The 14,240-nt window shown below is 35.4% G+C and overlaps 1 protein-coding gene across 2 annotated transcripts in view; it reads left to right on the forward strand.

Moving 5' to 3' along the window:
- Window positions 1–4,855: 4,855 nt before the first annotated feature.
- The window catches only part of LOC143230414 (uncharacterized), a 57,721-nt gene continuing 48,336 nt past the window's right edge, over window positions 4,856–14,240 (forward strand). For both annotated transcript variants that reach the window (XM_076463927.1, XM_076463928.1), the window contains exons 1-2: window positions 4,856–5,000; window positions 8,197–8,377. In XM_076463927.1, the coding sequence (XP_076320042.1) occupies window positions 4,910–5,000; window positions 8,197–8,377 (272 nt within the window). In that variant the 5' untranslated portion in view covers window positions 4,856–4,909. The remainder of the gene's footprint in view (window positions 5,001–8,196; window positions 8,378–14,240) is intronic.

The following is a 14,240-nucleotide window of genomic DNA, read 5'->3' on the forward strand; positions in this document are numbered from 1 at the left end:
TAGACGACCAAGAAACTGCTGATGCTCACACTAAGAGGGCTGTTGTGAGATACATAGATATTTCATCTATGTAGACGACCAAGAAACTGCTGATGCTTACACTAAGATGTTTGTTGCGAGATACATAGATGTCTCATCTATGTAAACGACCAAGAAACTGCTGATGCTCACACTAAGAGGGCTGTTGTGAGATACATAGATATCTCATCTATGTAGACGACCAAGAAACCGCTGATGCTTACACTAAGAGGGCTGTTGTGAGATACATAGATATTTCATATATGTAGACGACCAAGAAACTGATGATGCTCACACTAAGAGGGCTGTTGTGAGATACATATATGTGTCATCTATGTAGACGACCAAGAAACTGCTGATGCTCACACTAAGAGGACTGTTGTGAGACACACAGATATTTCATCTATGTAGACGACCAAAAAACCGCTGATGCTCACACTAATAGGGCTGTTGTGAGATACATAGATATCTCATTTATGTAGACGACGAAGAAACTGCTGATGCTCACAGTAAGAGGGCTGTTGTGAGATTTATAGATATTTCATCTATGTAGACGACCAAGAAACTACTGATGCTCACACTTAGACGGCTGTTGTGAGACACATAGATATTTCATCTATGTAGACGACCAAGAAACTGCTGATGCTCACTCTAAGAGGGCTGTTGTGAGATACATATATGTGTCATCTATGTAGACGACCAAGAAACTGCTGATGCTCACACTAAGATGACTGTTGTGAGACACATAGATATTTCATCTATGTAGACGACCAAGAAACTGCTGATGCTCACACTAAGAGGGCTGTTGTGAGATTCATAGATATCTCATCTATGTAGATGACCAAGAAACTGCTGATGCAAAAACCCTCATTTTCAAAGCTGAAAATTGGCCTCGGCTTATTCGGCGATTCGGCTTATTAACCGGAAAATACGGTAATTATCCCTAATTTTGAAGTTGTTGGCGAAAGGAAAGCCAACCAATCAACACCTTGTTTTGGAATTTCGCGCATAGCTACACGAGAGCTATCTGCGCTAGCCGTCCCTAATTTTGTACTGTAAGAGTAGAGCAGTGGTTCATAACCTGGGTTCAGTCGAACCCCAGGGGTTTGGTGAGTCAGTCTCAGGGTTCGGCGGAGGTCAAGACACACACTGTGTGTGTGTCCGTTCCGTTTACTCCACTCGTATGATTCGTGACGTCATGCTCCACTTGGCCTTAATATCTGTGCTGAAGGGAACTTCGTGCGCTTAGCATTCGACTTGTTACTGTAGTAATCGTGTGTAATTTGTGATTTTTTTCCTAATCTTTCAATCCCTTCATATTAACTATGTCGATCAAAAACAGAAAGTGGTCGGACGAATACGTAAAATAAGGATTCATGTAAGTAACGGAACATGATGAGAGTCAGCGTCCTCAATGCATGATTTGCAATGCCAAGTTGAGGAATTCTAGTCTAGCACCGGCAAAACTAAAAGGACACTCCCTAAAGCTGCATGGAGGTGGGAAATACAAGAACACAACGCTTGCTGAATTCAAGGTAAAGAGAGCCAAGTTCGATGAAAAGGCTACTTTGCCTGTTCTCGGCTTTGTTCCCATCGACAAATCGATCCTCACAGCATTGGTGAAGCACTCGTAAAACCAGCTGCGTTGAAGATGGCGAATATCATGCTGGGAAACGCTGCTGAAAATAAGTTATCCCAAATTCCTCTTTCAAATGGCACCATCAGCAGCAGAATAAATGACATGTGCGATGACATCTTGGATCAAGTAGTTGCAGATCTAATTTCAAGCCCAGCAAAATTCAGCCTTCAACTCGACGAGACCATCGAAGTTTCCAATCTAAGCCAGCTTGTTGTATTCATGCGCTATGTGAAGAAAGACGATATGAAAGAAGATTTTTTATTTTGTAAGCTTCTTACACAACAACTAAGGCAGCTCACGTGAAGAAACTTGCGAATGACTTCTTCAGAGACAACGATCTTTCGTGGGATATAGTTTCTGCAGTTTGTTCGGACGGCAACAAAAACCTTGCCTTCAAAACTGGCAGAAGTATTAAAAATTGTAGTGGAATGTGTGAACTTTGTGCGAAATAGTGCCCTGAAACACCGCATCTTCAAAGAGCTGTGTAATGAAATGGGCCCTGAATTCGAGGTACTTCTGTACCATTCTAACGTTCGGTGGTTATCCCGGGGAAAAGTGCTGAATTGTGTTTTTGCCATGCGTGTGGAATTAGCCCTGTTTTTGCGAGAGCACCAACATTGTCATGCAGATTGCTTCGAAAAATCTGAGTTCATTCTCATTTTGGCGTACATGGCTGATATCTTCAATGCTCCCAATCATCTCAATCAACATATGCAGGGCGGTGGAGTCAACATCATCGATGCGGAAGAAAACCTGAAGGCTTTTCAAAAAAGCTACCGTTATGGAAACGACGAACAGAGAATGATAACTTTGCAAACTTTCCCCTGCTGGACGACTGTGTAATTAAGATCGAAGATGTGTCTGAAATCGGAGACATTTCTGTACCCGGGTAACTGAAGCAGGCAATTGCCATGCACTTAGATGAACTCGCAAAGTCTCTCGACGGATACTTCCCTATAAGAGAGTCATATCCAGCATGGGTGAGACAGCCGTTCACGTTTAGTGTTGCGACAGCAGATGTCAATGATGAATACCTCGACGAAATCATTGAACTTCATTAGAGCCATGTTCAGCAGCAACTTTTCAGAACAACAACGCTCTCAACGTTTTGGTGTCACCAAATCGTAGCGTACCCTCTTATTGCTAAGAAAGCCCTTGAGATACTCATACCGTTTATTACACCATATCTTTGCGAGCAATCCTTTTCGAGGATAATAGACGTAAGAACGAAGAAAAGGAACAGACTTTGTTGCGAAAATGATATGAGAGTTGCACTTGCCAAGATGAAGCCGCGCATTTCTGACTTGTCTCTGAAAGGCAATAGCAAAAGTCACATTGATTTGCAGTAAATATTCATTGAGTTATGTTTTTGTTTTTCTGTGAAATTCATGTTTTGTTAGTTTTGTTCTTTTAACACAGTGATATTGTGTGCAACCGATGCATAGTTCATTTTGTGCACTAATAAAATATCTACTTATGTTTTGAATTTGAAAAAATCATATTTTATTCTTCCAATTACGAAGGGTTCAGTGAATGCAAGTACGAAACTTCCGGGATTCAGTACCTTCAACAAGGTTAAGAACCACTGGAGTAGAGGGAAGGTAACTATCATCACCACCCACCGCCAGCTCTTGAGCTATTCTTTTACCAACTAATAGTGGAATTAACAGCCACATTATAATGCCCCAACGGCTGGAAGGGCAAGCATGTTTTGTGCGACGGGGATTCGAACCCGTGACCCTCAGATTACGAGTCGAGACGTAACTAGATACAGAAGTTTTTACCAACAGTTTGTTACAAAGTTTGACAGTCTTGACAATCAAGTTCAATTGGAAACAAATGTATAACGCCTTAACCCAACTGGCCATGCCATGAGGCAAATGATGTGATTAACATTGCTTTTATAACGCGCCCACAGGTGAATGTGTGGAACGTTTTCAAATTAATATTGTTCTAAACGTTGAACCCTTTCATACATAATCTGGCACGATAATAACTTGGCCAAGCCCATTCAGTAAAACCCAAAAAAATGAAAGAAAGTAAGAGCAAGTTACTTAAAACGCCATCTTCTCCATTAATTTGTAATGATAAACTAAAAGAAAGGCGGCTAGCCAACAACATAAGCCACCAACTTTTAGACTCTTCTAATAGGAAGATTGTAAGATTTTGCTGTCACCTTTATAATACATCACAGCCCATGAGAAAAGGGAACGCATTTTCTATTTATTTATCTTTTCAGCAACGGGGTCTAAGAATCATGTGTCTAAAGTTCAGCTCACTACTAAGAAAGTCATACCCGTTCCTTTTTCATGAGCTCTGAACGTTGTAAGTATTTTTATACCCTACTTTAATTTGGAATAAATTAATATAACTAATAGCTTTACCGATCTTGTTCACTCAATACAAACGCAGTTCCATAAAACCCTAATTTTGAACTGACCGATCTTCTGACTGTAAATACTTCCAACATCTCTTGGGAAATATTATCGAGACTTAGCAAAATAGAAGACGTAAGAATCTCTCAAGTATTTCTTTACGCTTAAACTTAGCAGGTTGTTGTTACGGTCTTATGAGTGCTTAAAACATATACTATTAGACTTGTTTGGATATACGAATACATTTAAATTGGTTAATCTTAAATAATATATTTACAAATAATGTTTCCATAGATGCCGGGTTTTGAATACCTAGAGCACTTTAAATAAGCTTTCTTAAAGTTAAAACTATACGAAGTTGTGCTATAAATACAGTGAAATAATATACTGAAACACCTTTTTTTATAGTGATTTTCCGTCCAAATACTACATTTTTTTCTCTGAAGTTTCTAATTTTTATAACTTCTAGGTCTGTGATATAAAAAATAAACGATGCGATACATATAGAAAAAAAATCTATAAAATAACAAATAAGGCTAGTTCTATAAGAAAACATAAAAGTGCATATATTTAACTTTCTAAAGTTTTTGCATGATTTTTAAGTTTTGATTGTTATTTAGACAAGATTTTAAAATTTAAATTAAAAAATACATTACAAATACAAAAGTGATCTAAAGTTCTAAAATTTAAATATATGTATACATATATATATATTAAACATTCTACGCCTCAAGTGTTTAGTTACATATATTTCTGCTAGATGGCGCTAAAAACTAAAAGATTTCTCAAGATAAGATGGAAGATGCGGTAGCACTGGGAGCGCCAGACGCAAATAGGAGTGAAATGCTTTTAAAAGGGTATCGGTGAAATAGGCCATATGAAGCTCTCAGGGAAAGGCTGGTTCTTCGGCGAATTAACGTATTTTCTCAGTTTCTTTTGCTTATATATTACAAGAACTAATCCAAAAGGTATTGGTGATTATTAATAATTCTGGATATTTTTACGTAGTTACTAACTATAATTAAATATTATGTCTAAGAATGACGAACGTTAGATAAAATTTTTTGTCGTGTTCGTTCATCGCGTTCGCAAGAGCTCAGGCAAACTTTAGAATTACGTTAAGTCAGTGCCTGGCTCAGTTATGTACTTGAAACTGAAACTTAACAATATTAAATGTGAATATATAATACTAAATATGAAAAAAGTAGGCAGATATCATATTAATTGTATTTGAAAGGGCGCTATAAAACTATTGAACATGCTACTTACTCGTTTTATTTATAATTTCAATAAATAAACTAAGTAGTTTGACCATCATTCAAAAATTACTGTTAGTTTCACCTAATAGCTAATACGTTTAGAAAACTCAACGGTTAATGTAATTATTTAATTTATATTGCAATACTTATAATAAAAATTAAAATATATATTTCATTTTATTTCATTGAAATTAGAATATTAAAAAAACGCGGAACTGAACGTTTTTTTTTAAGTTAGCATTTATTTTATTACAAATATAACTAATACTTGTTCGTTAAAACCAAGTACATGGAAAAACCTGTTTAGGTGTTAATATTAGTAATGCAATAATAATATTAGGTTAAAAACAAACTGATAATCCGATTATTACGCAATATTCATTATAGAAATTTCATATAAACTTTCAGCAACACATCCAGGAATATGCCAGTCCAGTGTATATCGCATTTTTATCCAGTATATCTGAGTATATCCAGGATATGTGAAAGTTTTTTTTTAAAAAAAAAAGAACATTTAATTGGAATGAGGTTCTTTTGTGTATTTTGTATGTGCTTGTGAGAGTGTTTAAAGTTATATATTTATTTTATAATTTACTCAAGTTTTATGTAATTAAATATGATTCATCCGGAGGTTTATACTGAACGGCAAGCGTTTGATATAACAGATAGGTAAAATAAAAAGGCATTAAAGATTATTGAATTAATAACAAAGTTACATTTTCAACAAAAAAAAAGTGTTTTTTGGATAGAAAGTGGAAATCGACGTTTCAAAATGCTACCGAGGGCAAAATTTGAATTCCTTGGACACTTATCATTATACTTGATTGGTTTATATTAAGTTCGCTAAATAATACTCTTGGTAATGGTACAGTGGACAAAGAAACACGAACAAGCTCGGTTGAAGTTATAACCATTGGCTCATTCAAAGAGAACGAAAGATAAACTGTTTCAAGTGGATTTAGTCCGTGTACTTTGAAAGTTATTTTTGAATCAATCAAAGTTTGCCTCGGCTTCTCACTGATAAACGAATACATACCCAATTGTTAAACATATATGTATGCCAATGTTTCTAAATTTTTGGTATATTTTACCAAAAGTTACACTTGCAGTGGTTATTAAGTTTACCGGGCCCGGCATGGCCAAGCGTGTTAAGGCGTGCGACTCGTAATCTGAGGGTCGCGGGTTCGCATCCCGGTCGCGCTAAACATGCTCGCCCTCCCAGCCGTGGGGGCGTTATAATGTGACGGTCAATCCCACTATTCGTTGGTAAAAGAGTAGCCCAAGAGTTGGCGGTGGGTGGTGATGACTAGCTGCCTTCCCTCTAGTCTTACACTGCTAAACTAGGGACTGCTAGCACAGATAGCCCTCGAGTAGCTTTGTGCGAAATTCCAAAACAAACAGTATTAAGTTTACCATATTTTCACCACATACCTTGTATATTTTACTTCTTTCTCTGCACATTAGTTCTGAGTGAATATTCATCAAATCTTAAGTATTCATATTTTATAAAACGGGATTACGACAGTATACAGGAATAGAGTTCGCCGTTAACAGTTTTTTCAGATGAGATGAGACTGCCAACGTTTGAGCTCATATGTCACTGAAATTCGTAGAACTTTCTGTTTTTACTAATATCTTTTATTTCATATACATTAAGAACGTTTATGATTTAACTATATGGAGACCACCCTTTCTTTTCTGCCGTCAGTATTTACCATCGATCTGTCTGTGGCGCTTTACGACTATTTTTTTAGCTTTAACTAATGAAAGGGACATCAGAAGGGCTACATACTTACGATACTAAAATTCTGGGTTCGATTGCCACGGTTAATATAGCAGATAGTTTTTTGTAGCTAAGCTTTAAAACAAACGAATAAAGTTGATATAGATTTTGTTTATAAATCGTAATAAAGATATAAAGCTAATTGCTAAACTGTTGTTTTAAACACAATAAATTATTCCTTTGATTAAAGTGTGACCGTTTATCTAAATAAAAACAAAATTAGAAATTTATATAAATAGAATAATACTTTTCGGTTCTATACCCATACAATTACTTTACAAGGTGTGGGTAGATCTTCACCAAAATTGGTATAGAGGTTCATTAGGTCCATATAGGGAGGGGTACATGCAATTTTACAATTTTACATTTTGCAGTTTTATGGACGTTTTTGTCTTCTTTTTTTTTTACCACTACTTCGCCCCATGTTGATGGATCTTCACCAAATTTGGCCTGAAAATTTGTTGGGTCCATGCGGAGATATATGCAAACGTACGATTTCACATTTTGTGTTTTGAAGTTTTTGTCGGCGTCTTTGTGTTTTCTACAATAACGTATGAGTGTGTGTATGTTTTCCTACAACAAAACCACTGCTATGTCAACTGAGAGAAATTGAACCCCCGATTTTACGAGTGTAAGTCCGAAGACTCAACTTATCACAACGGGAGACTACATATAAGGGAAGCAACTTTTTATGTTCTCTTATCATAATAAGACCAGAAATAGGACTATTGTGTGTTTGTAAAACTGGCGAATGAAAATACTAACAGCATATGTAAATTAAATCTTTCAGTATTACGATAAAATGGGAATATATTATATTTAACTTAAAAAATAAATAAAATAAAGGTATCTATGTGGTAAAATTCGTACAAAAAATGAAATTATTTTATAATTAGGTAAAAATGATTCACAATTACATTTTGACTATTAAACAAAATTTTCACTATTCTTCTATTGTCTTCTCACAAGACAATATTGTGTTTCGATACCAGCGGTGAGTAAAGAAAAGAGATCCCATTGGGTAACTTTCCGTTAAACATGAAATACATAACACACTCAAGACGATAAAATAAAAGATTATATACACGAAAGGTTAACATATCTCATTAATCTTAATTTCAGAAATCGAGGAAAGAAGATCGTGTAGTGGAAGAGAGATTAGGTTTCGCTGTGACGATAGCATAATTGCTGTTCATCAGGCTTATTTTACCACAGATGCAGATAGTGTTAACGTAACATGTGCGAGAGAGATTGATCAACGAACAAAATGTATCGAGGACATCCGTTTATCTGTTAACGCCAGGTTAAGTATAAGCAACTGTATTATGTTTATATATTCGTTTTCTACTATTTGTCATCAATTTAAAATGGCTGTATTTTAAATTAACAGTTTCTGTACAGCGCTCACTAAGCTTATAAATAAATCAATATATAACTTTTTAAAGTATATAGGCTATTATCATCATAAGTTAAGAATTACAAGATGTCATCATTGTAACGATTATCTCATTCTCTTCGGGCTTATAGCACAAACATTCAGATTTAGATAGTCTCAGCGGTCAGAGCACTGATAAGCTTTGCGCTTAACAACAAACAAACAAAGACTACACTATGTAACAAAATGTTTACCTTTTCTTGTTCCTGGGCAGAAGGTCTTATTTCCCAATTGCTTATGCCTAAAGTAAATGGAAAAGACCTATTTTTCTCTTCAAACTTTGCTTTTGTGACCTGGGTAATGAAATTTTCAAATTTACCCATTTTCCACAGCATTCCAGGTAGATTCAGCTGACAGAGAAATTTCTCGAACTTACAAGAATTTTCAAGAACTTTCCATAGTAATATACAGGGGCTCACCATTCACCACTTCAGTTTAGTTCTAGCTGCCTAAGTGAAAACATAGACCTATTTTGATTCTGTCAGAGATGGTATCAAGAAGCTGCAAGCATTCTCCAGACTCATTTTGCAATATTTGTGGCCTATTTATCAAGACAAGAGCGAAAAAGTACTCTATAACAGCGTCTGTCTTGAAGTATGATGAGCATGGCTGAGAGGTTATTGGAGACTTCAAAATGGTGGGATTCCTGATGGGTCTCCAAGGAGGCTTTACCAAGTTTCCCTGTTATCTATGCCTTTGGAACAGCAGGGACATCGCAGCACACTACAACAGGAAGCATTGGCCACAACGGATCGAGTTCTCTGTGAGGAGGCACAATGTCAAGTGTGAGCCACTAGTGGACCTCCAGAAGGTGTTGTTTCCAGAATTGCTTATAAAACTGGGTATTATGAAACAATTTGTCACACCTCTTGATAAGGAGTCTGCAACCTTCAAGTACTTTCGTTACTCCTTCCCTAAGCTGTTTGTGGCAAAGGTCAAAGCTGGTGTTTCCATTGGACCACAAATAAAGAAGATCCTGGAGTGCACAGAATTCCCCACGAAGCTCAGTAGGAAAGAAAAAGAGCTTTGGACAGCTTTGTCGAAGTGGTTCGGGGCTTCTTGGGCAATCACAAGGCCGAAAATTATGTGGAACTTGTTGAGGCTCTGGTGAAGAACTACGGAAAAATGGGGTGCAGGATGTCCCTGAAAGTTCATATCCTTGACGCTCATCTTGATAAATTTAAGGAGAATGTGGGAGCATACTTAGAGGAGCAAGGCGAGTGCTTCCATCAAGATATACTGGACTTTGAACGTTGCTACCAAGAAGCGTATAACGAAAATATGATGGGAGACTGTATTTGGGGACTGATACGTGAAAGTGATTTACATTACAGTCGCAAATCTCGAAAAACTACTCACTTCTAAACATTTTTGTATAACTTTAGTATAGATACATGTAAATCTTGATTCATATGTTGTTTTATTCAGACCTTATATAAATGAAAATGTGCAAATTTGGCCTTTTTACACAGAAAATAGGTTAATTTCTAAATTTTATTATCCAGGTCACAAAATCAAAGTTTGAAGGGAAGAATGGTCATTTTCTGTACTTTCACAACATAAGCAATTAAGAAGTAACACATACTATCCAGGAACAAAATTTGTGTTACATAGTGTTATCTGAATTATGTAGCAGTAACGGGTATGCAGCTTCCACAGGCTAGTGAGTAGCCTAGTAGTAATATTAATAATTTAGAATGTATATATTTACATTATTGCCTATCTTACAAGAATTTAAAGTAGATCTACAGCTGTATAGTAGATCGAATTTAATATGCTTAGATATAAACCCATGACAAGTGGTAGTTGTTACCTTAATTGTTATGTTTAAAAGTCGATTTCGATACCCTGTAGACCTAACTCAAAACTCACCAACACTCGGACAGGATATAACTATATATTTAGTTTATATAGGTGTGTATGAATATAAACATAAATCTGCACTGTTATGTATTATAATTTATCTCGAACGAGTCTTTGAGTTATTATGTCATGTATATTAACGTATTATGATGTCAAATAGTTAGAAGTTTCAATTTTAATTTAAACGTTAATTGAATGTCGATATGTACCAAATCTATTATATTTGCCAACAAGATTGATATACACTATTTTCTATCTCAACACAAGTCTATTTTAATATACAAACAGCAGTACAGTTTATAATAACGGTTATTACAAATACGTATTTATATACATGAGTTTTACTAACTTAAAAACAATACTAAGTCATATCTGATCTGAAACTGAATTTTTTATCGATGGTTCACGTAGAGCGAAGTTATTCTACATTAATACGTAGGTACACTTCACTTGGCGGGAATGCTAGCTGACTCACGTAAATTTCTCACAATGCCTTCGTAGAACTACTAATAGCCGAAGCTAATTATCTGAAGTTGAATGGTCCGTAATGTTCGAAAGCTATAAACATTTCTGGACAAAGATCTGTAGTTTTCCATAGTTTCGGGAGTTTTATAGCATACTGACAGTAGCGACTCAACAATATTATAATATTATACTGTCTCCCTGCATGTGGCAATGGGTACTTTTTATACTCGTTAGGCGAGATTCTCGAAGATTCAGTTAGCCCAACAATACAGGAATTTGGGTAGATATGTACATTGTTGATTCTTACCCTCAAGAATCTTCTAGAAATTTAGAAAACAGGCGAGATTTACGCAATACACATTTATCAATATAAATTACACGCAGTTCCAAATATATACCAAACTAAAACAAACATAGATAGTGAAATATATACATAATATTAAATCCGTCACAACACACACACACACACACCTTACATTAAGCCTATCAAAAATAATGAAACTTGGGTTTAACTCCGTAACGTAGACAAATATGAAGTTATTAAAGTATGCTCACATTGCAGACAATACTTTGATCTTGTCTCATTGCAGATTCTCCCTTAGACTATGGCTAAAAATATATTTGATTTGCTAACATTGCATTGTTTGTATTTTAATTTCTCGCAAAGCTACACAAGGGCTATCTGCGCTAGCCGTTCCTAATTAAGCAGTGTAGGAATAGAGAGAAAGCACCTAGTCATCACCACCCACCGCCAACTCTTGGGCTACTCTTATACGAACGAAGAGTGGGATTGACTGTCACATTATAACGTCCTCCGGGCTGAAAGAGCAAACATGTTTGGTATGACGGAGATTCGAACCCGTGACCCTCAAATTAGGAGTCGAAACGTAACTAGATAAAGAAATTTTTACCAACGGTTTGTTACAAAGTTTGACAGTCTTAACAATCAAGTTCAATTAGAAACAAATGTATAATTTTAAGAGTTTTAAGAGTAAGCAAATGTAGTTTTTTACTATAACATGAAGAAATTCTGGTAAGAAAGAAAATTATAATTTTAATTGTTTTGTATTTTTTATGGATACGAGGCTTCTAAAATTGACGAACTTCACATAAAATTAAGATAGTGAATATAGTAGATAAAATATGAAGATTTATCAAAAACATGTTGGAAGTTTATTCCGGAGGTTTGAGAGATTACACAAAAGATATTTGTTAATTTTTAAATGGAGAAAAGTATTTTTAGTCTTAACATGAAAATCCCTTTTGACTCCAAAATTAATGTTTAGCAAAATACTTTACTGAAAATTCTGATTTCGGCCTGTCATGGCCAGATGATTAGGGCGCGACTCGTAATCGTAAGATCACAGGTTCGAATCCCCGTGTCACCAAACATGCTCACCCTTTTAGCCGTGGGGCGTTATTTATGTGACGGTCAATTCTAGGTTTCGCTGGTAAAAGAGTAGCCCAAGAATTGTCGGTGGATGGCTACTTTCCTTCTTGTCTTACTGAGGAACGGTTAACACAGGTAGCCCTCGTGTAGCTTTGCGCGAAATTAAAAACAAACAAACAAATATGATTTTTTCCTACACAAAAGACTTATGATGCCTACTGGAAGCTTGTCAGATTTCATAAAGTTTCAGATTCTTAGTGTTTTTATTTGATATTTATTATTGTTTTAAAGATACAGCGTTTATACTTATAATTTAAGTTTCTTTATACTAGTTTCCTTTAACAATGTAATTTATTAAACGTGTATGCTTCATATTTTATCTCACTTTCTATTATATTGTTACCGTTTAAATATGTTCTTCCTAAACTTCTGATTAAAATTATTATTTTGAATGTTTTTGGAATAAAGTATTGTTACATGATGATGAAGTATAGTTGTAAATTAATTTAAATATATAACTCATAAGTAATGTGTCTTAGAAAAGTGATTTTTAATGATGTGGACATCATAGAGGAAAGAAATATTTTAATTTGTATTCACATTTATAGAGTTTTTCCGACCTTTCAAGTTTAGTGCGTGCTACACCTATTCTGTATAACAACGGTGTGTTTATATTACAATGTTCAGTTCTTTCTGAGGCTAAGTAGCTAAAACAGGAAGTGTTATCTAAGGTATTACAAGAATCTATCTAAGTTTTCTTCAGACCAAAGTGGAAGTTTTCAAAAAAACTGTAAAGCGACTTGTTCTTACGTAACGATAAAATAGTGAGTAATCTGTAACAATTTACGACGGAACAACTATGGTTAGTCTGTCTGTTACGTATGAGAAGTAAAACATATGGACATTCTGACAAGAAAAATGAATTCAAACTTTTAACATTATGATTGATGTACTGATTTAATCTGGTTGAGTTGACTTAGTGAAAAGCTTATCCTGAACATATTTTTTGTGTATTTTATGTAAATTATATTTTTTAGCTTGAGTGTTTGGGGATTCAAGGTTTGACTTCGATATTTACCTCGTGAGCATACAAGTTTACTAACACTGCAACTTTGAAATCTTGAACAACAGAAAAAAGATCATAATCATTAACAATTACTTACTACATTAGTATGGTAGAACAAATGAGAAATGCAATTTTATGGAGTTAAAAGTAGTGAATGGCTTTGAGTTAACTGTATTTAGCTACTAACACACATAGTTACCCAGTCCTATTATGCATATATAAGCTACACTTATTAACGTTTCTGGTGTTTGTTTGTTTGGAATTTCGCACAAAGCTACTCGAGGGCTATCTGTGCTAGCCGTCACTAATTTAGCAGTGTAAGACAAGAGGGAAGGCAGCTAGTCATCACCACCCACCGCCAACTCTTGGGCTACTCTTTTACCAACGAATAGTGGGATTGACCGTCACATTATAACGCCCCCACGGCTGGGAGGGCGAGCATGTTTAGCGCGACGCGGGCGCGAACCCGCGACCCTCAGATTACGAGTCGCGCGCCTTACGCGCTTGGCCATGCCGGGCCGTTTCTGTTGAAACTGTGTGATTAAGTTTTAGTTTCGATAAATAGTTATATGAAGACTGCGTGTAAAGAAAATTTGTTATGCAAGAGGATGTTGACACTTAAAAAATAAATATATTATGTTTTTAGTACATATGCATCAAGACTGCATCATGTACAAAATAGGCGACATTAGGTGGCTGGATGTGTTGATGCCTAAATTACGTAAACATGAAAAGTTTCTTGTTTCAACTTAATGGTGTTTGTAGGCAGACACGTATGTACTTTAGTTCAAAATTTCGAGATACTTGATTCCTTTCTAAGACATACAGACACACTGTTTTAGTAGCAAAACCTAAAAACATTATTACATTGTTAAAAAAATTCCAGAAACATAATGTTTTGCTCTAAAATCGTAGATGAATTATTGTTTTGTTAGAAAAACCTGGAC

The sequence above is a fragment of the Tachypleus tridentatus genome, chromosome 10 (assembly GCF_004210375.1).
Source record: "Tachypleus tridentatus isolate NWPU-2018 chromosome 10, ASM421037v1, whole genome shotgun sequence".
Lineage (NCBI taxonomy): Eukaryota > Metazoa > Arthropoda > Merostomata > Xiphosura > Limulidae > Tachypleus > Tachypleus tridentatus.